At 42.8% G+C, this 22,338-nt stretch overlaps 1 protein-coding gene across 1 annotated transcript in view; it reads left to right on the top strand.

The window, feature by feature from the left end:
• Positions 1-6,646: 6,646 nt before the first annotated feature.
• Positions 6,647-22,338, top strand: part of LOC115413610 (cysteine-rich motor neuron 1 protein) — a 45,738-nt gene continuing 30,046 nt past the window's right edge. Inside the window, exons 1-4 of the mRNA XM_030126592.1 lie at positions 6,647-6,944; positions 11,217-11,378; positions 11,599-11,772; positions 19,700-19,942. Coding sequence (XP_029982452.1) covers positions 6,647-6,944; positions 11,217-11,378; positions 11,599-11,772; positions 19,700-19,942 — 877 coding nt within the window. The remainder of the gene's footprint in view (positions 6,945-11,216; positions 11,379-11,598; positions 11,773-19,699; positions 19,943-22,338) is intronic.

Raw genomic sequence — 22,338 nt, 5'->3', positions numbered from 1 at the left:
AAATGTGTAAATATGTGTAAACACTGTACATTGACTCTTAATACATTTCGTTTTTTACAGATTTTTAAATTAAAAGTGTTTTGTTTATTGTATTGTACAGCAAGTTTTTTAGAGTAATTTTTTTTTAGCAAAACTTTAGAGTAAGTTTTTTAGTAAGTTTTTTTTAGAGTTTATACCAACCTTAATGTTAATGTTAATCTGATTATCAACCTGCCTGTTCTGTTTTCTTTGTTTTCTCTTCTTGTGTTGTTTGTAAAGCTGCTGAATATTTGATTTTTGCTTGGGATTAATAAAGTATGTATGTATGTATCTATAAAACTTGCAGTTGTCTTTTTAGTTAAAATAATACATTGATTCCTATACTTGCACTCTTTCCCACACAAGTAAGTGACAGTTCTCTCTGATTTGTGTTTTATATGTCAAGTAAACATGCTTTTTATGTGAGACAATAAGTACATAACTTTACTCTCCCCCTCATTTGACCTGTATCTACCTTCCCTTGGCCTATGTGACTGCAAGCATGTACATGCCAGCTATGGTAATGATGTCAACTTATTGCTTCACCTTCATAAAGGTCAGAGAACTCACACATTTCTCACATTCTTGCTTTTGCTGCCTGTTCTTCTCCCCACAAAGATGGGAGTAAATCTGTGTCCCAGACATAACATTAAGCAGTGATCATTTTCCCTTCGAAAGGTGGTTGTTTTACCTCAGTGTTTGAGTTAGTGGCACTGTAATTATGTCAGAATTTACAGCTGAAACACAGGTTGTGACATTCCTCTGCCAGCTGGAGGTCTGCCTGTAAATCTGGCACCTTTACCTGGGGATCCACCCCCTACAGGACACAGAAACCACTAGAACTACCCACATATGGTCAGAGGTGTAGAGCAGATTTGATTTTATAATAGAGAGGGGGAAGTGCAAAATTGGTTTTGTAATTTATAAGAGTTGGGGTTTGTTAGGTTGTTTTTGCCAAGGTAACAGCTTAACAGCTGTTCCAACTACTTATTGGGTAAAGGTGAGGCTTGGGATTTAACACCGAAAAGCTGTGAGCAAAGATGTAGAGTGGGATTCAAAAGGATTATCATTGATTATCACATCATATAGAGATTTGGAACAGAAAATGCATTATATAAGATTGAACTTTTTCCTATCTGTTCCTTCTAGTTGATGTGGACGGAAGAAAGACAAGCAGCCATTTTTAAAAGAAAGACAAAGAGATACACAGTTTCCAAAATTTGAAGTAGTAACACTAAACTATTCACACCATGAGAGGGAGAAACAGTGACCCATGATCAAGTGAGTCAACTCAGGTCTTTGATATAATGTGTATAACGTTACAAGTAGGTCAGCCCTAGAATAGAAATAAAGGCAAAGTCTCCTTTAAAGTTATACATTCAATCCAGTTTTGAAGTGGAAATGGTCATGGAAATATGGTTAAATGAGGTTGTGTACATGTCTGACATTATGACCTGTAAATCATTACCTGTATAACCTAAATGTATAGTCAAGACAGTTTCATATCCATATCATCCACATGACAAACACCACAGGCCTCATTCACTCAAGGTTGTTTATGACTAAGCAGAAAATGTGGGTTACAGCCACTCCTGCTACTCATTTACTGTAACTGTAGACCCCCTGAGGCTCACTGGTTCAATAGTCTGAATGATCCTATGTATGAAAAGGAAGATTACACCAAGCAGGTGTTGTGGGAATGGGACACAAGGATTCCTTTGGGTTTCAATCCACTAAGGAATGTATCATTATCACACAGATTTACAGATTAAAACTTCTGAAAGGTCCACTTAACGTTCCACTGGAGCACGACAGGGGTGAGCGAGTATGCCACTTGTAATTGTCAAACAAGCTGGTGGCCATACTCTCCACAAGGTCACCGGATCTCCCTGCGAAGGGGATGGAAGGGGAGTGAGAGGCCCACATTTGGGCACAATCTACAGCCAGAGGATTTCAGCCATGACTGTAGAAATGGTCTGTGGCTGAGTCATAATGACTCAGGGTGCCAATCGAACCCAGAAACCTTATGTGTCATTACAGCTTGGATAGAAAGTACTGAGGTGGTTAGTAACAGAAAATACTGTAAATCAACACCGTGTGTGGTGTGAAGTATGTATGTCTAGCCTAGATTTTTTATTTTTTTTTTACTTTATACACAGCCAATATCTGCTGCAACCTTGTGATATTGATAATAAAGTAATATTACTGTTTGATAAACTTATTATATAAAATGGTACAGAAACAGTCTTTTAATCATCTTGTTTTGTTTCGGCAACTTTCCTTCTTGTAAACAGGGTAGGCATAAATAAGCTGTTGCTTCAGGCTATGCTTTTTCGTCCATGTTTAATATGGACATCCAAACTGTATATATGTATATATCATTTTCTGTTAAATGGATGAATAAATTACTACTACTACTAAAAAAAATAAAGAAATGAAATCTCATCTACTTTACCTTGAAATATGTTTTCAACTTGTCGCCCCATTAGTTCAAAGAAAAGACTCCACAACAGTCTACTTAACTATCAGTTTGGATGAACCCATTGAACCCTTTGACATTCAAGTGGGCCTGTTCACTGTTGAAAGAATAAGGAGGGGGGACCTGTAGTACCCTCTCACTGTGTTGATATTCTGTTGTTGTGATGTCTGGGGTTGTGTGAGACAGAGTGAAGAAGACTGCAGGAGACCTGATGGTGTCAAAACACATTATTATAGTCCCTGTAAGGAAAACAGCAACTGGACCAGACCTCACAGAGAGAAAGAGAAAACAAAGACTGAGGGAGCAGAGTTGGGAAACACAAGAGACAGAGCTAGACAAGGAGAGAAAGTGGTAAAAAAAATTGCTTAAGAAATCATGTGCAATGTTTTTGTGAACTAATGAGCTCTGATCTACCCTAGTATGAGTTAGTCTTTCTGTTGGATTTCCCCGTCTGTTTCCAAGCTGTTTTTGTAAAGATCCAAACAAATGAAAAGTAAGAAACAAAAGCACTTGTAAGTCCCTCTGGATGGCAGTAATGGAAAAGAGAAGTAATCATCTCTGTTGATTATTACCTCAACATACTCTTCAGATGTCTGTCTCACATAAAACTCTCTTTAATCTCTTCTGTTAATCTTCTTGGGTTATTTTCTGAAGAGAAGCGCTTTTGTATTGTTCACACCTCTTCATCATATATCAAACCTTTTCACTTATTTTGACTGATTGTATGAAAACAGATTACCTCATCTGCTCTGGGTTTAAAACAAGCCCTTCATTATTAGTCTACGTGTTTTGTGGCCCCTGCACTAAATGCTCCATATTTCCGCTATTTAGTAGATGTCTGAATGGCTTGGAAACCTTTTTAGCTGTCAGTATGCATTGCCATTTTGTTTCCTGAATGAAGTCCACCATCCTCACTGCTTGGCCTGGATCTGCAAAGTTTGGCTCAGTTCATCACCCTGTACTAAGAGATAAGCTAAGTAAGGATGATAGCCAGCCTGTGCCCTGATGCTGGGTGAAAAATCCTGGAGCACATCCTGGGGACTAGTAATCAGGTGTTTCGCATGCTGTCCACTCCACATGCACTCAAACACATGGAGCTTTCCATATCACACTCAACATTTGCCCCGTGTCACCATCAACCTTGGACTGCCGCTGCCAGGCAATTTACCTCCCAACCATCACTCACACCCATGTACATCCCAGACACACCCCCTCACCACCAGCCTGACACCTCCACAACAGCGAGGTGTGGGCGCGTGACAGTAAGAGAGGTCATCCAAGTTTTGTCACAGATGACACTTCTGAAAGCTTCATGGAGCCAGGCTTGTGAACTATTACACGTCGGGGTAAAATTGACAGCACATGGGATGATAGCAAAGTAGACAGGCACGTCTGTGACTCAGAACATCATTAACAAACACACCATAGTAAATTCTGCCTACCATATGGCATAGCAGAGGGGGCTCTGGTTTTACAGAACACTCAACAAAGCTAATTTGATTGATTTGAGCCTGAGCTGGCACTTCTGTGAGTTAAAACAAAAGAAAAAGTGATGGATTGCCTTAATGTGGTGTTTGTTAAGAATGGGGAGGTTTTCCAAGTGTATTGGACACAGGGTACACATCAGTAAGGGTGTGTTCTGATTTGGTCATTTGGTATTGTTAACCACTGCCCCTCGAAAAACCATGAGCCAACTTATGCCCTCATTCTCATGTAGCGGCTGCAAATACCCAATGACTTGTAAAGAAAGTTCCCAAAACTATAGACAGGAAACCAGAAGGTGTTTAGTGCACCTCAGTAGGCCAAAAACAAACTCCTGGTCTGAGATAGCAGGATGCGGGGCCTCTCTGCGTAGACAGTTGGCCCCATTTGAAAGCACAGGCAAATAGGTCAGCGCCACTGGGCCACAATCAGGATCCCAAAGGTCTCAGTCTGATCAGTCGTCAGTGACCAGTGGATGTTCGGCCATCGGTCAGTGGGTCGGCCCTTTTGACAAGAGCTTGAAGGAGGGAAGGGGAGAGGGAGGGTGGGTGGGTTGGAGGGGTTGGGGTGAGAGCCGGAGGACAAGAGCTGAGTTGTGTTGTGAGGGCTGATTATGCGTGCTGCGGGGCCGGTTTCCTGGATGCTGTGTTTGTGTTGGAGCGAGTGGCTCCAGGCAGATGTTGCAAATGAAGGAGGTGCTGTTGTGTGTTGACATTGTGGATCCTTCCAGGATGACATCTGATTGATGTTTCAAAGGAAAATGTTTCCTATGACTGTGAAACAAATTTCACAATACTGAACCATCCTCACATGTTTTCTATGTGATATCTCTGTTAATTATTTTCTGATAATTCTTCTTAGTTGCCCTGACTTTGGCAGCCAGCATCACGTAATATAAAGCAGACATAAATTTTTATCATTGTCACGCTTGACTGGTACAGAACACTGTGATCTATCATCTTGGAGAAAACTGTCTGCTCTGCTTTTACTCACTTTCACAGCAGAAAAAAATGGCAAAATGGAATGTGTTTTTTCTTCAGTTTCCAGCTTTCAGTATCTGTGGCACTTTCACAATCAGCCTCCAGCTGTGCCTATTGCCCACCCACCCACACACACCAGCCTTCTGCAAATGGAGGCACAAAAACACTGCTTCCACAAACATCAGATGACCTTTTACCTTGCCAAAGCCACCTGCATACACAATCAGACACCTACAGACACAAATAAACAATCATCCACACGTTTACAAGCAAAAGGCAAACTGGAAAATTTATAACCTTATAAAGCCTCATATCTTTGATTATGAGGCTTTGACAGAATTTATGAGAGCTTTGTGAGAGAAACAGAGAAGAATTGGTGACAATTGTGGAGATGATTTTTGTGAGGAAAAAAAAAAAAGTTTGGTCAAAATAAGTGCAGTTTTTTAAGCACTTTTACTACAGTATTTTCTTTTTTTAATCAGATCATTGAATGATTTAGATCATAGATGTCAAATTCATTTTAGTTCAGGGGCCGCATACAGCCAAATTTAATCTCAAGTGTGTCAGACCAGTAAAATATTAATATAATGACTTATAAGTAATGACTCCAACTCCATTTTTTCCTCTTTGTTTTAGAGCAATAAATTTTAAATTACATTATGAAAATGTTTACATTTACAAACAAAACAAAAAATGTGAAAAATCTGAACATCCATGAACAACCTGAAATTTCTTAAGAAAAATAATGCACTTATTATGCCTCAGCTTATCATTTACACATGTACATAACTTACAGATAGCAGCGGATTGAAACATAGGAACAGGCATGAGCAATACAACTTGTGAAGGTTCAGTGACATCCTTTACTGTCAGTGTCTTCTGTGTAATTTTCACACTTTGCAAATGTATTCATGGGTCAGACTGAAGCCTTTGGGGGCCCTTTTTAGTCCGCCAGCCATATGTTTAACACCCCTGGTTTAAATTTATATTGCTAAAGTAAAAGTGATTTGCAATGTGTGTTGAGCATGTTTTTTTTTTGCTTGATCACCTTTATGTAGTATAAACTTTATTTAGAAATATCAAATAGTGGTTATAGACATAGTGTTTCCCCTTAAATATAAAACACAGAGGAACTTGCATTCAAGACATTAAAAGTTGCATCATTGCGCAACTCAGACTCGACTCGCAGGGTGAGGATAAATCAGTTGAAATCCTCCCTCCTTTCGCTCCTTGTGACTGGTCGGTGCGTGTGTCAGTCAGGGGGAGGGGTGCACGGCCAATTTCTATATGCCTGTATGTCAATTTAGGTCTCAGATTGCGTTCTCGTGTGTTGCTGTCAGCAGTCAGCAATCCTCTCTGGACGTCCACGGCGTCGGTCTGGGATTTCAACGTGTTTATGATCAGATCAGACGCTCAGGACGCGCGTCTACCTGCTTTTGCCTTTGGATACTGTTGCCACTTTTACGCATCCGCACACTTGAGTCTCGTGGTTTTTGCGCTTTGAAGTGACCTGTGCCAGCTGTGAGATAGAAGCACGCCTGAGGGAACACTCATCCCCAAACTTTTCAAGGAGGCTATAAAACTTTGGAGATACGTCCAGTAGTGTACACCGTGGTGAGTTCATGCGGCTCCACATTTGACGCAAGTGGGCTGTTTGTGTGGAAAACTTCCAGAAGGTTTTAGAAACATGTTCAACAAATGCTCCGTTGTGTTATTGAACGTCCTTTTTCTGGTGCGGTCGCTTTCGGCTCATGAGTGCACACCGTGTAATCTGCGGACATGTCCGGTCAAAGCTGCGCACGGCTGTGAGGGTGGCCGGACCATGGCCAGGGATCCGTGCGGATGCTGTGACCAGTGTACCCGTCTGGAGTGGGAGCCCTGCGGAGGACAGGACTGGACGCACGGCTACTGTGCCCTGGGGCTGACCTGCGCCTCAGTCAACCAAACAGGAGCCGCCACCAGTCCTGAAATTGGAGTATGTAAAGGTGGGTACTGATCTGCCATGTGAAATGAATGAATAATATGCTTTTTACAATTCAACTGTGGACATTTTGACCTGAAAAGGAGACCGAAAACCGTTCATCTTTGAGTGAAAAGTGCAATAAAAGAAAAGTCAGTGTCTACTTGAATGGAAGACAACCATCCAGTTCTTTAAGAGACTTCACCATTCACATGTCAGTGAAGTCCTGACTGCAGTGACTGTGGCAGTGTTTACCTTGTCTCTGGCTGTTTGGAGCAGCTCCCCAGGTCTGAGGGGCTCTTGACTGCCAGGAGAGGAGTCATGTTCAGCTGCTCTTTCTTCTCCTCAAAGCTTCATTCACTCTCAGCTCTGAGGCATGACAATAAGTTTAGCAGCAGTGGTTTGGCACCAGATTACACACCAGCTCTGTTCTGTGTTTGCTTTTTGATGCTAAAGGACGTTTATAAAAAAGCAGAAAATGTAGATAAAACAAAACTGGCCATCAGAATCTGTGTGAGGACATAATTGAGGATTGACCAATTGGTGACAAATAATGTAGATTACATTTTTATCCCTGAAATAAGATGTAATTTGATAGGTTGCCCCCTTCCTGCTTACACAATGTACACAATGAGCTTTGGTGTGGGTCAGAACTGTGTTGGCTTGTCTGCATGATTGCAAAAGCCTCCAGCAGATTCATTCGCAATCCTGTGAATTGACAGTGCCATACTGTTCCATTCCTGCCAAGCAGAGCTGGGCTGTTTGACTGTGGATGTGCTCATTTTACGCACAATTTGACTAACTTTTTAAACTTCAAACAAATGTGCAGGGTGTCAAGTTCCTCACACCGTGAAGTAAGTAGCAATTGCCTTCCCCCTGAGGAACAAATAACTAGTGGGACCCCACAGCCCCTTCACCTGCACTGTGTTCGGATGATTGAAGAGGACTGACAGGACTGTAGGAGAGAGTAAGCAGCTCTCAGTGGGTGTCTGGGTCCCCCCAACTCTGCCCTCCCATCATCCCTCTGTGGGGTGGTCCAAATCGGGGCTCTGCAAGGCTTTCCAGAGGTCTCCAGCCCCAGGCTGTCCCAGGAGACTGTGTTGCTGCTGATTGTGCCTCGTGTACAGGTTAGGCTGGCGCCTGGAGGGCATCTCCTCTGCAAATTAACAGCTTTGGAAACAGTGAAAGATCTAATGGCTCCTCTGATTGAGCCGTGCCTCTGGTCCTGGCTCCAGGGGCCACTGAGCGTGCTGCTGACCCCTAAATCAGACACACATAGACTCAATATCCCAGAGGGTCTATGTGGGGGTAAGTCAACACCTCCCAGTGTGTTTCAGGGGCCATGGTAGGTAGGCTGCTGGAGGCTGATCCCAGATTTCCCTCCTCAAACTGCAAGGGTCTTAAAGTGATTAGACTAGCAATCAGGAGTAGGGTCTAAATGTTTCCGCTTTCTGATCCTCTGTATTTCTTGTCACAGTTTTGGTTTTCTGGGTGGCCAAAACCTTTGCTGTGGCAATGCAACAAGCTTACTATATACCACAGGTGACCTGTTGCATATTATTCCTATTACTCTGGGAATGATGCAGTTTTTAATCTGCTTTGTTCAGCACTGAGTTTGACAGGACTGAGAAACTTGTTGGAACATTAGTTATGCAGACGTTTGGGCTCTTGCTATGGGAAAGTTGGAGAATGTGTTGTTTAAACCTTCAAATGTTATGTAAGTAGCTAAAGTTGGGGATTTGCTGGAATTTGATGGATTACGTGTGAAGTGTTTAATTCCCAGCGTTGTTGCCAGTAACTATGTTTGAAGACACAGTAATCAAAACTTGTATGGATGCCAAGAAAAGTTTGGAAATTTACATCAGTTATCATCACAGAAGAGTTTAGATTTAAATATGGAGGCTGACAAAAATCAAGTGTTTTGTTTGGGCTGAGTCCTCCCCTCGTGTTTCATAAGCGTTTGGACACCTGCTCTGAGAAAAGGTTAGCTCTGAGTATTTCACCATGTCATATCTGCTTCAGCGGTCAATGTGTGAGTCAGGTGAAAGCACTCAGTCTTTGCTGCAAAATGGTTTGTTTTCATGTTCTCATTGTATTCTTGTGTCTGTCCACCCACGCTAAGTTTCCCCAAGCTCCAGAGGCACTTAAAATACCACGTAACAGCATGTCTGTTTTACAGGGACGCTATGTCCACTGCACTCCTTCACATGCCTGCTACTTCTCCCTTCCTCTGGTATTATCTAATGTTTCAAAGACTTCCTTTTTAGCTCGCTATCAGCCAGAGGGCCTCCAGAGGTCAGCTTTCCCATCCCGGCACTGGATGCCAAGACAAGCAGTCTCAGTGGCTAAGAGAGGAATCCCCTGGGATGAAGCCATAGACCCTGGCAAGACTCATGCCAGACCCAGATAATAGATAACCAGGTCAGACTAGACTTGACCAGACGAGGGTCAAGCTAAAGAGGCACCGTAAAGCAAACAGGGCCAACTGGGGTCAGCTAAAAAGTTACTCTGAACATCTTCATTGTCCTGCCAACTGTTTTGACTAGTATTTCCTTTTTTAGATTCCATATTTAGCGCCCCACACAGACAGGCACCACCACCATCCTAAATGAAAATACCCTCCCAGGCACAGGAAAGCCTTGGGATGGAAAAAATGTGGAGGTGAGGATCATTTTAAGGTGAAAGGAAATCAGAGGGAAAGTTTCGGTGAGGTTTATTGAAAAGGCTGCTTGTGCTTTGCCTGTCTCACTGGCTGTCTGGAAGAGCTATTAACAGCAAAGGCTGGCTCAGGTTAAAGGTAGTATTACCCTTACCTTTTCTGCCACAGGCTCCTTTTTACTGTAGGGCTGGTGAGCATCCTGCATCACTCAGAGGCCAATCACACAAAAAGCCCTCACATGAGAAAAATGTAGTTTTCAAAGCAACAAAGTGCAGTCAGATCCATTCATTTAGCATCAGAATTTATTGTAGGAAAAAGTAATGGTGGAATGGAATATCTGTTAAGTTAAAATGAATCGGCATATGTGTTTTATTTTGATTTATAGCAAAGGAGTACATATTTTTCCAGTAATTATGAGCCATCATGTGGTTTGCAACCCCTAACTAAGAATGAAAAACATTCTTATTTTACGAGACTTATTTCAGGTAAATATTCTGATGTGTATCTTGGATGGTTAACCCTTTACACATTTTCCTCTGATGCATTGTTCTGCCGCAAAAATGTTTATAGAATAAATCCAGAGTATTATGATAAGCTCCAATCACACTTCCATGCTGTTAATTGAGGCCCAGGAGCCAAATGCTTGGGAAGGGGGTCCCCCTGTGCTACAGTATGTCTCATCCTGTTTACTCTGCTGCCACTCATACTGTTTTTGGACAACTATGAAGAAAGGAAATTTGGAGGTATATGTGTGTTTATTCATTCATGCATGCATGTGAAAGGAACACTGTGGCTAATGTGGAGGTGGGGGCCCTTTAATCCCAGGGTTTTGGTGGTTATTCAGCTCACATGGCACCAACGGGAAACACTGATCCCTCACACTCCTCATCCTATCGAGAAGTTTTATCCAAGTGGGGCTAAGCCTCGAGGTGCCATCTCAGGGGGTAAAGCTTACTCAGGAAAGAAACAGTAGTGGGTTATGGGGTTTGTGCAAGTGGCTTCGATACAGAGGAGGCGTTCCAGCCGCCAGCAGGGATAGAAACCCTGGGAGGGCCCCATGCTGTGGAACAAAAGCAAACAAATGGGCTCAATGACTGAAGTAGTGTGGCACAAGAGGATGGAGGAGGGATGGCTGATGCAACCCAGAAATAAACTGGTCAATTCAGCGAGGGCTGTGCCAGGGCAATGTGGTGCAACTCAGCTTGTAAGCTTGCCGATCTTTTATTGCTCTTGAGAAAGCGACTGTGGCTTGGGACCCTTTTTGCTTTGTTATTTTCCTTCACCTGCAACCCCGTTCAATAGTGGTGGAAACCTCAGATACAGTCAATACGCTGTAAGATGTCATCTACAGTAAATCACTAGGTCTGTTGCAACTGATTGTAATGAAAAAAGCAATCCACATATCTTTAACACACATTTCAGTGTTTACATGTGCCTTCATCCCAAGAAGTAGTGGCTCTGGCAAATCACCCTAACCCAAATGTCTTAATAAACAACAATATCTGTTGTTTAGCAAGCAAAATTACACAGTCCTCAATCATTATTTTGTCCCACTCTTGATGTTTAATGACCGTTTCTCCCTCTTACAATGATGTTAAAGTTTGTGATGTCCTCTGTGGCCTGTGTTGTCCTTCACAGTGCTTCCTGGTCATCCAGAGGCAGGCCTGGAGGACGAGCTGTGTCCTCTGATAACAGGCTGCGACAGAGCAGGAGGTCAGTGTGTGTGCGATGCCCGTCACTCCTGCTTGGGCTCTTTTACCTACCCGGATCAAGAAACCTGCATGAAAGCTGGAAAGTCAGGTGAGCCCCCTCCTTTAAACAAAAAATACACAAAATCTGTTCATTGACAATGCTAATCTGTAACAGATGCAACACTGAGGTACATATCATAGTGATGAGACACAAGCTCAGTCTTTGTGTGGTGGTTTCCCACTCACTCACTCCTGAGTAGGGGCCGTCGTCTGTGACTCATTCATGACTGTGGTTTGCGTGTTGGTGTGTGTCCGGTGCTGGTTTCTAGAGGGTCGGAGACACGAGCACCGAGAACGACACAGGGAGAAGTATGTGGGGCCATCCAACCCGGCCTGCATGTTCTCTGGCTGTAACCTGACCGCTGAGGGATGTGTGTGCGAGTCTCAGAGCTGCCACCACCACTTCGCCTACATCAACCGCAGCCAGTGCCAGGAAGCCGCAGGTAACCTTCAAATGACCTGCAGCTGGAACTGACGACTAAACGGCAGCGAACCAGTAGCTCTAGTCAACTCATACTGCTCAAATATGAGGCATAATACTTTATTCTGCCATAGTCTTCCTCACAGAATTATATCTTTCAGTGGCATTTATTAATATAAACATGATACAAAGTTTTCCACATCTTTCCTCTTGGGCAAATCACCTTAGTAAAACACAGCCACAGCATTCATGAAGTCCCAGCTCATTATATCCGAAGGGAAGCACATTGTCGCTGACGAATGAAAAAACTTTTGTCTCTACATTTGGTGACCTTTAATTTAAAAAATCTGTAGCCTTTTTAATTTAAAGAACTGAAAAATATATGATACATGAAGATAAATGGTTGCTATTTTAATTGCTTAATTAATCTTCTGCACAATTCACAGCAGCTCCCTTGAGAAAACTGCAGAGAAAAGTAAAAAGGAAAAGAAATAGAAAATGAGAACAAATGTGTTTCCATGGGACAAAAATAAGAGATGTTAGGAGTGAAAGGGAGAAGGTGTGACGGAGATTGGCTGAAAAGAAAAAACACAGATTTTTGACTCTTGATGAAAACACTGACTGTTCAAGATCCTCATGGACACTATATGGCCCTGTAATTGTAGTGTATCACAGGACAAGTACTGACTTCTTCCCCTGTGCAGGTGATGTAAGAGAATACAAGAATGTGTCTCTTAGAAACCTCCCTGAGTGACACCTCTGAGTGAAAACACTGTCACAGTGGGCTCAGTTTCCTCATCTGGATTGCAAGGTGTCAAGTAGATACACAGGCTCCAAGTCATAGCTGCCTCCTGAGTGACGTTTACAAAATAGGACAGGAGTGCCACTGAGTGAACTCACTGACCTCTGTGTATTTTGGGTACATCTCGGCTGCATTCTTACACAACATACTGACAAACTTATGTGAAACCAGTGGAAAGGGTTTAGAGCTGAAGTGAACAGACTAAATCCACAGCATGTGACTGCTCCTGTTTCTTATCCATGTGTTGCTTTCCCTTTCACACTTAAGACTCAGTCTCCTTGCAACTTGTTGACATTTCAGATGAATAACAGTGTTTTAGATAGGGAATACAGTTGCTGGCAATGCGCCATGTTATTATTTAGTCTGCAAATGACACAGAGGTTATTACGGAACATTTACAGTACAGCTGTTTTGGATGTGTGTGTTGAGCTTGTTCCTCAGCAAGTCCTACAGTCATACGTTCATCAAACAGTATATTGTTTTGACTCAGTGACGTCTAGTATTACAGTGGAAAGATGCGTTTCCTAACTCCCTCGTCTCAAAGCCCTGACTCCAACAGATGACAGTTTAAACTCACACCAGTGAAAACTGTAAACAACATTTTTCAGCAGCTTATGGGTTCTCACCACAGCACACACCCACCCTTCTGATGAATCCTCATTAGACTAGGATGTGCGGATGTGTGTTAGTATGCATGATGTGTATATGGAATCATGAACACGTGTTTATGATCATAATGTCTGTCTGTGTGCATGTGTGATGAACCTGTATGTTTCAGCCTCCATGTCTGCGTCTGTGTTTGTGTCTGTGTGTGATAATTATCTTGTTTGTCTAGATGTCTAGGCAGAGATTTTCCTTTGTCTGTCATCTTCCTCTGCCACCAGACTAGGACTATGTGGTTATGATCTTCTTCACTTAGTCCTGTTGGAGTCCATGGTGTCTATGCCCATCAACCCCTAAATGTTTTAAACACAGCTAGTCATTAAAACCACAATTCACATGTCGTACTTATGTATGAAAACAAGTGCATCCTGTAAAGACGCTACAAAGCTTGATTACATTTGTTTCCCATGTGAAAGGATGTGAAACCAGATCTTGTGTCCCAACACTTCCAGAAACCTATTTTTCAGCCATCAATCAGGATATAGATTCTCTTCCTGGGAATTGTCAACTCACACATGGTAGTGGTTTGGCGTGGCTTTCTTTCACTTTCAGCGTGACTCACTTAGTGGTCTTGTCAGTTCTTCCCTCTGCTGTGACTCACTGTGATCTTCTAACTCTCAACATCTTTTCTACTTCCACTTGTATATTTCTGTAGGATCCTACTTTTTGCAAATGTTCTGTCAAAAATAACTCCGTTATCCAGACATATTACCCAGATGTCAGGAAGTAAAGAGGAAGTGATAAGCGCGGGTGGATGGGGGTGGGGGGTGGCAGACACAGGAAGATGGGAAATCACAAATTTCTAGACAACGATTTTGTTGAAGTATTTATGTCACACAGGCCCCAGGGTCTGGCAGGGTGGTGTTTAGTAATTTTACACTCTGAGATAGTTTACATATTTCATTCTTGATAAGGCCATAACCGCTGTTTAGGAGGAATTCCCTAGTTATTACTCACTGACAGGAAAGAACAAATGCGCTGTTTTCTATTTTGTGGCTGTTTATGTGATACAATTGGAATCTAAACACTGAAATGGAAGATAATCTACATCTTTATGTTTTCATTAATGTACGGTAACTTGAAAATAAGAAAAGTCTTTTCTTTGCTATAGAATGAGTCATTTGTATTGATCTCCATCTGCCATGTTGTGCTGCCATGTTTCTGCATCAACTCAGACTGGACCACTTCTCTGTTTTTCTGTTTTTATGGGGGTTGGCATCATGGATTAATGTGCATGTTGGAGTATGGATGACTCTTAATATCCCCTCAACCATAAAGTGTAGGAATAAGATGGCCAACCCAAACTCCGGCTTTTACAGGGGCCGTTCAGTGCTTCATGTTCACATTTTTAGTGGCTACTGTAGGTCAAGGGTCAGATAAGGGGTGTTTAGTTGGGTGCAGTCTGCTACTTCACAGCTACACCCCACGATATATCACACACTGAACCTTTAATACTAACGTGTTTGATCAAAAGAAGTGATTAAAATCCCAGGCTATGCTAAATCAGTCATCATCAGTTATTTATTCACTCATGTCTGTGGATGGATATTAAGTTTTTGGGTTAAATTTGTCACTTACAGGTATGTGAAGGTTCACAAAAAGTTCATCAGTCAGGAAACTAGTGCCCACTCTGATGCCATGGCCCAACCTGACCTCAATGCCACAAATCTTCTTGCCCACCTGCCCTTGTGAAAGGACTTTCAGTTCTGCTTGGCTGCAGCCTCTTTGTGGCAGGGCTATTACTGGCTGAGCCAGACCGCTACAGGCTGGCAGGGTGTGAGACGCCTCAGCCCTGTGTGTTTGTGTGGCGTCTGCGGAAGCAGTGGCCCCTGTAGTAGATGGCAAGCTGCTCGTTTGTCAGTGTGTGCGTATTTGTATGTGTGTGGGTAGGTATTTCAAAGAGGAAACCAAACTCTTGTGTGGCAGTGGAGACAAAGAACTTCCCCTAAAGGCATGTTGGAATTGCTGTCAACCCATTTACTACTCTTGGTCAGCCACTAACAAAACCAACCATTGGGCAAGCACAAAAAGCCAAGACACACACTATGAAGTCTTAGACCTGTCCTGCATGTCCAGCTACTGACCTCATACTAAACATAGACTGGAAGCATCAACTCCTTGACACAACCTTGTCCGTTAATACTTTAGAGACACAAACTACAGCCTCAGTCAGCTCCTGTCTTTCCCAGGCCAATTTCTCTAATCAGTAGCCATTCTTTGTCTTCTCTATTGGAAGGAAACTCCACTACCTCTTCTCCAGTTTATTCAGCAGCTGTTCACACCTAAAGTCCGCCACAGACTTGTTTTCTACATTTGCTATAGGATGGCTGGGACTTCTACTCAAGTGAAGGATCTCAATGCTTCGTCTCACAATGAAAAAGTACAAATGACACACCGCGAAAATATTCTATTACCAGTAAAGGTAATTTGACCCCTCATATACAGCACATAGAAGTAAGTATTATAAGCAAAATGTACATGAAGTTTGAGAAGAAGTTAAGAAAATAAAAAAGTGGTAATTTTTTAGTAAAATAGCTCATATCAAAGATTTTCTTTATTTTTTTTGTAACCATAATTTATGATCCATATAAGTGTATTAATGTGTATGTTGAGCATGTTTAAGGATTTACACTTTGTAACCACGTAATGATGGTAAATTACACATATTCTAGATGATCATGTTGTCCTGCGATAACCATGTCTCTAAAAAGTAAACTTTGTGCATTTTCCAACTAAACCAAGAGAAGGGTTTATTTAGTCTAAAAATAAAATATTTGAGCCATTAATGGACACTTTATCATTCAGTTTATCACAAACATGAAAATTAGTACATTTGGTTTTCACTGGACAGATAGAGGACGACCGTCTGAGAAATAATTGGCAATTAAAGTTGTCAGACAAATATAGTGGAGTAACAAATGCAATATCTGCCTCTGAGAGAATGGGAATTAGTATTATAAACAATTTGTGTGTGAGGACAATACTTGAATGTATTTCTTGTGCTTGTGTCTCTGAGTAACAGTACACGTGACAACTGTTCACTTTTTGTCTCCTTTTTCTTTACTCCCCTTCCCTTCCTTTATACACGGTACCCTAGAGCAAAATATGTTCAACCTTTTCATATGCATTTAGTTCCAGATATAGCGCCAGATATAGCTATAGACCATGTGTGATGTTGATCTGTGTCTGAGTGACATTATTGGACAGGCCTTCTCCTTCATTGTTGTTGGCCTAATCTTACTGGCCATCTGACAGTGAGGAAAAGGGTGTGCTTTGTGGAATGCACATATGCTTTGTACACTTGATATATTCACACAAATATATAAATGAATACATTTTACACAAATGCGCACACCTTGCACGTGGACTTTCTGATTACGTCACCCAAAAATGCACATTCACAGCTGGAAGAGTGTTCGCTCAGATACTGAGATCACGTTTTTCATCTGCAAATATTTAGCCAAAGTGTAAGAGAACAAGGCGTGCAGGCAGCAGGTCCTGAGCTGCATGCTCACACTTGACTACTTCAAGTTTCTTACCAGGGTGTGAAGTTCCCCAAAGTGTTTGTTCCCAGTGACCTGGTCTGTGCTTTTTGGCCTGGACCTCCTCCCCAATCTGCTTCATGGTCCTCACTCATATACTCACACACACTGATAAACACAGTGAACAATTCTGACTTTCTCAGCTGTAACTGCTGGTGGGCACAGGGCCAGACCCCCACAGCTTTACGTGAGAGACGGCCCTGATGTGTCCCTTTGGGGAGCAACTTTATAAAACCTGAGGACAGACCAGAAACCCACGGAGGGCAGCTGGACTGAGACAGCTTTGTTCTCTGCTGACATGCTTCCAAAGTCAGTCGGTGAACAGAACTCACATTGTGCGCTTTTTCCATGAGTAAACTCAGACTGTCAACACAGCCTCCTCTGCCTGGCCAGGCGGCTCTGGTTCGGGTAAAGACTGTGCTCCTTGTACCGTGGCTTGAGGGGAAGAAAAAACTCATTTAGAACTGAGGTGTTTTTCTTTCTTCAATGAGCTGCTGAGATGCCAGAAATATGCATTGTTTACAAAGGAGCCCATTCTGTGGTAATGAAGCAATTTCCGTATCCCACCTGTGTGTGAGTGTGTGCATGTGCAGGTTGTGCACTGGGGTCAAAGGTTTTCCATTCTATTAACTGTTATCTTACAGTCAAACAAGAGCATATGTTCACTAATCTGCAGAGACGATTTATCAAGCATAGCAAATCGGGCCTTTTGTGTGTGTCTGAGCTGGAGTATGGCCACCATTGTGATACTAAGATTGGTTCAGTGGTTGCTGACTCACTAATTACAGGCATTTATTCTCAGAGATAGAATGCAAAGTGCATGGGATAAAATCCATTTGGTGCTGACTTTTCCCGTCCTCTCTGTCTGCCTATTGTGCTTATAAATGAGCCAACTAGAAAATTATATTAATTGGACCTGCAAGGGTTGGACCCTTTCCACTGATGGATACAATTCTATTCATTTGAATGACAATGGTATGTCTGCCAGCTGCTTTTCCCAGCGCACTCTAACCCCTGCCATTATCACAACTGAAAGAGTAATCAGCCTTCTCTGGGACACATACAATACACAGAAAGTGTTTTTCAGTGCAGAACGTTGTGCGAGATCGTCCCATGGCATTTCTATGGGTTTAAACAGCGTGAGGTTTTCATATGCAAAACCAGTCTTCAACTGAGCAGCAGCAGACTGTTAGACTTTATTGGAAGTAAAACATTCACCAATCAGCGCTTCCAACTGAAGTTTATTTAACTCCAGTGCAGGAATTAGGCCAAAAACCGTTAAAAAGGTTGTAGACGTCCTTAATTCAGGGGTTTCCTCCTCATTTTCTATGACACTATTCAGCTACAAAGTTTATCAATGAGAGCTTTGTGGCAGTCCTCACTGTTCCCAGGTTGCTTGAGTAAACAGTACAGTACAGATACCTCACACTCCTACTTTATTTATCTTGAGCCAGAAAAATCCTGTGTTTTCTTTATCGCCAATATCATCTGTCAGAAATGTTATCCACACCCATCTAAATAAAGCAGTCATGGTTTTGTAGGACCTTCTCCTGCAGGGTCAGGCAGTCTTCAAATCGTACAACTCTACAGTTTATGACTGGCAAAGCAGAACGATTTCAGTGATCAAGAGTCTGGTGTCCGAACTGCTCTCCAGTTCAATTTCCCCATCTGGTGGTAAAACCCAGAGGGATCCACTTACAGGTCTTAAAATGTGAGAGATGAAGCACATCCTCGGAGAGAATCGTGTTGCGGGATTGAGCTGAACAACTGCAAAAGAGCCAGTCTGTGAAGACCATCAACAAAACTCCTGGCTTCTGGAAACGCTACCAAAACCCCAAGCACTGTTATGCAACCTCAGCCTGCATCATTCTCTCTCCTCAAAAACCAGATGCATGCAAAGATTTTCAAGTATTCCTCATAACTAAACCCTAATCCATTTAATTTAACTTTCTCATCATGCAATTGTATGTTGACACTTTTCGCTGTCTTCTGTTAATGCTGGTGATGATTTAAAGTGTGATTAGGAGATTTCCCCAGTTCTCATCCATCATCTCTGAGTTACTCAGTGCTGCCTTTCCACAACCGCTACTAAGTGTGCGTGTGTGTGTGTGTGTGTGTGTGTGTGTGTGTCTATCTTTGCTTTTTACATGGATCCTGGGAAATTACTTGGTGGTTGACAATTATAGGACAGGACGTGAGTCTGCACTTCCCGATCTTTTTTGCCTGCACTGTATACATTACAGTGACACTGCGAACAAAAATAAACAGTTTCCTTTGGCTTGGGAAATCCAATATTTGTAAGGTAGCTACTGTTCTCGTACAATGTGGGTATAGAGGGGCGCTCCACTTTTCTTTTCCTGAACAGACTCCAAAATACACCCCTGAGCCCCTTGCCCAGATCCCCAGTCCCGCTCAACTACTTTCCCCTCTAACAAGGGATATCAGAGCTATTATGCTGGCTCTGGTAAATGAATAGAGAAACAAACCCTGGTATGCTAACTGAAGGAGATTCTAAACTGGCAATAAGAAGGGCCCTGTTGAAGGATGGCTGGTATTAATGACTGATTTTAGAGTGTGAGAGCCTGTTTGGATTGTGAGCCAGTCGAGCCGGGCTGAGTGGGATCAGAGGCCTCATAGACAGGATGTGCACAGAGCCTTGTCATGTCTACAGAGCTGCTCTCACTTCTCTGACAGGATGCTGTAAAGCTGTCAGAGGCTGAATTGGGCTTCTGATGACTGTGCACATGGTTTGTGTTGGCTGATTGCATGAATTCATCTCTGAGATTGTAACTGGACTAATGCGGATCTAAAACAACACACACTATGAAGCTGCAGCCCTCACACATTCACATGCAAAAGCAGATGTGCAGATTTTTCTTGTCTACCAGTCTGAAAGAAATATAATACTGTATCTTAACATGAATTTGTATCTTTGTCTACAGAGGAGCTGAGGTGTTCTGGGGTGACGTGCCCCTCACTGCCTGTGCCCTCCTGCCCTAAAGGCTCAGTCCTGACCAAGAGTTACACGCCCCCTGCTGGCTGCTGTCCCTCCATACCACCCCAATGCACCTGTGACTTCAGTGCCTGCCACAAGCCGCAGTGCCCGAGCGGACAGCGTGCCGTGCCACTCAGCCAGGCCAGTGGACAGCCAGGAGACTGCTGTGATGTCTTTGAGTGCCAGAAAGGTGACTGCACTGAACTGTATATTACGCTGCTTTGATTAGTCTCCTACTGCGGGTAACAGTAGCACAGATGGTGCAAGATATAGCGCCTTCGAAGAAGCAATTATTTACTTCAGAGTAACACTTTCCTCCCTGCTGACCAAATGCACACAGATGAAAAGGAAAAATGCTTATTGGATGATAATTGTTTTGGGGCTGTTTATGAGGCTGAGACGCCACTACTCATCCTTCAAACGCATTTTTTCAAGGGTGTATCTAACAAATACACAAAGATATCAGCGATAGGGGGTTTTCTAAAATTGGTCTTCTCACCTGATAAGAAGTAGACAGTGGGAAAAACAGGGTAAGAAAAAAGCCACAGTTGATGTTCTTGTACAGTATAGGCAAAGTTGTGGCAAAGAGGCTGTGAGGAAAGTCAGAAAGGCAGGGAGGGGACCTGTGGTATTGGTGTGTTTACTCTGTGCTCCTAACAAATATTCACTGTTTTACCAACAGAACAAATTCCCATTCTGGCCCCTCCACATGTATAAATGAGTGCTGTGTCCTGGAATTAATGGACTTAACGAGCCCAGTGACCAGAAAAGTGCTTAGGCTACAAATTTGCTCAACAGAAGTGCAGTGTCAAAGGGTGCTTGTCTGGTCACACGTCCAAAGGGAAAAGGTTCAACAGTTCATTGATGGGAATGCTTTTTATGTGCTCCATTCCGCCAGTGGGGAGGGTAATCGAGTCCGGCAGGCCGGCGGGGGCTGAATGGCAGCCGTGGGGGCCATGGGATCAGTGTTTTGATAACAAGTGTCTGCTGCTCTTTGGGCCTGGGGCTTGATGCCTTTTGTGCTGCCCCTACCGTCCGTTAGGCCTGCATGACTGCGCGCCCTGTCAGAAAGCTCCACAGACAGGGACATAGACAAGGACACGCACTGGGTCCCCTAGTCACCTCCCTGGTCCCTCAAAGGCCCCCAAAAGCTGCAAGTACAAATGCAAATAAAGTCGGAGTTGCTTTCAGATACCATACCTATCTTCTAATGGAACACATTTCAATGTGGCACCCCCCCTATTGTTTCTGTGTCCGGCTTGGACTGATTAACGTGTTTCCACTGCCCACTTGGCTGTAAGCTGACATTTAGTCAGGGTCAGTGTGTGTAGTGACAATAAACCCCACCTGTGTGTTTTGGCCTCCATCAGTGTTTGACTCTTTCCACTGCTGGCTGGAGGAGGACTGTATCTGGGTGGCAGAGCAAACCTGGCAGCTGGATCCAAACCTGATGTCATCTGATGTAATAGATGATCCTGTGTGATTGTGTTTAGTCGTAGTCTGCTGTTTATCAACAGTTTCGCTGGCAGACATTCTGCATATGTCCCCCGTAGTCATCTCTGGACACAGAATAGGTTTGGATCGTCTTTGCTCCAGTTAGTGTTAAGCAATACCATGCTTTTGTTTCTTGGGGATCTCAGTTTTGCTACAAAAACATAAAGTTTGAGTAGTTGTAAACTCCTATTACCTCATAGTTGTGTAATATTTTTACAATTGATTATACAGTTAAAAGGTCCATCATAAAGTTGTTTTTTTATATTCTTTTCATATTTTATATTCTTGTCATTGTTCTTCTGTGGGAAAAGTCCTGTTTTCCACTGTGGTTTCCTTGTTAACCACATTAGCACCATTTTAATTGTATGTTATGAGTGATTTATAGGCTGAAGGTCAATGTTTTATAGGCCATCCATCTTCACATTGCATCTTCACCTCAATTTAGAGGAGACTGAATATCACAAAGCATGAGTGGAATTTAGACTCTGTACCGCAAGTTGTTTTAGGGATTACTATTAACAAACACTGCGGAAATCACATGTGAGCATCCCCTCATGTGACTTCCTATTGCTTCTCTGAGCGTTAAAACGCTGCCATGCCTTTTGATTTCGGTCAGCTAAAGTGCTTATTGCATTTTCTCTGCTTGGTTATGCTGCACGCAAAGCAGGATGGCAGGAATACAGAGTGAGAGAGATAAAGTCAGAAAGAATGAAACAGAAAGATGGCAAGGAAGAGAATAAACGGTCGACAAATCCCTGTTATACTTTCAACTCGGTTGGCCCACCTGCTTTGTATTAGAGTGCAGTGCTGGTTGTCGGCGAGCATGGGGTCATATGTGCAGACACTTTGAGTATGCGCTCAGTGGTATGGTGTACAGATGCTGCTCTAACCCCCACTCTGAGAAACCTCAGTCCTCGTGTCTGCTTGAATCTGTGCAATACATCTACCAGCCTAACTAACCCAGTCCTCTGGAGTCTGGATACTTTCTTACATAACCCCATTGCGTCACTTCCCTCATACCAAAGTGTATTTGATGAGATTATTGTGTGGTTAGTTAAAGTCTTTTAATGCTGAGTCACAAAAACCACTGTG

This window comes from Sphaeramia orbicularis, chromosome 22 (assembly GCF_902148855.1).
Source record: "Sphaeramia orbicularis chromosome 22, fSphaOr1.1, whole genome shotgun sequence".
NCBI classification, from domain to species: Eukaryota; Metazoa; Chordata; class Actinopteri; order Kurtiformes; family Apogonidae; genus Sphaeramia; species Sphaeramia orbicularis.
This window is presented reverse-complemented; position numbering and strand designations above follow the sequence as displayed.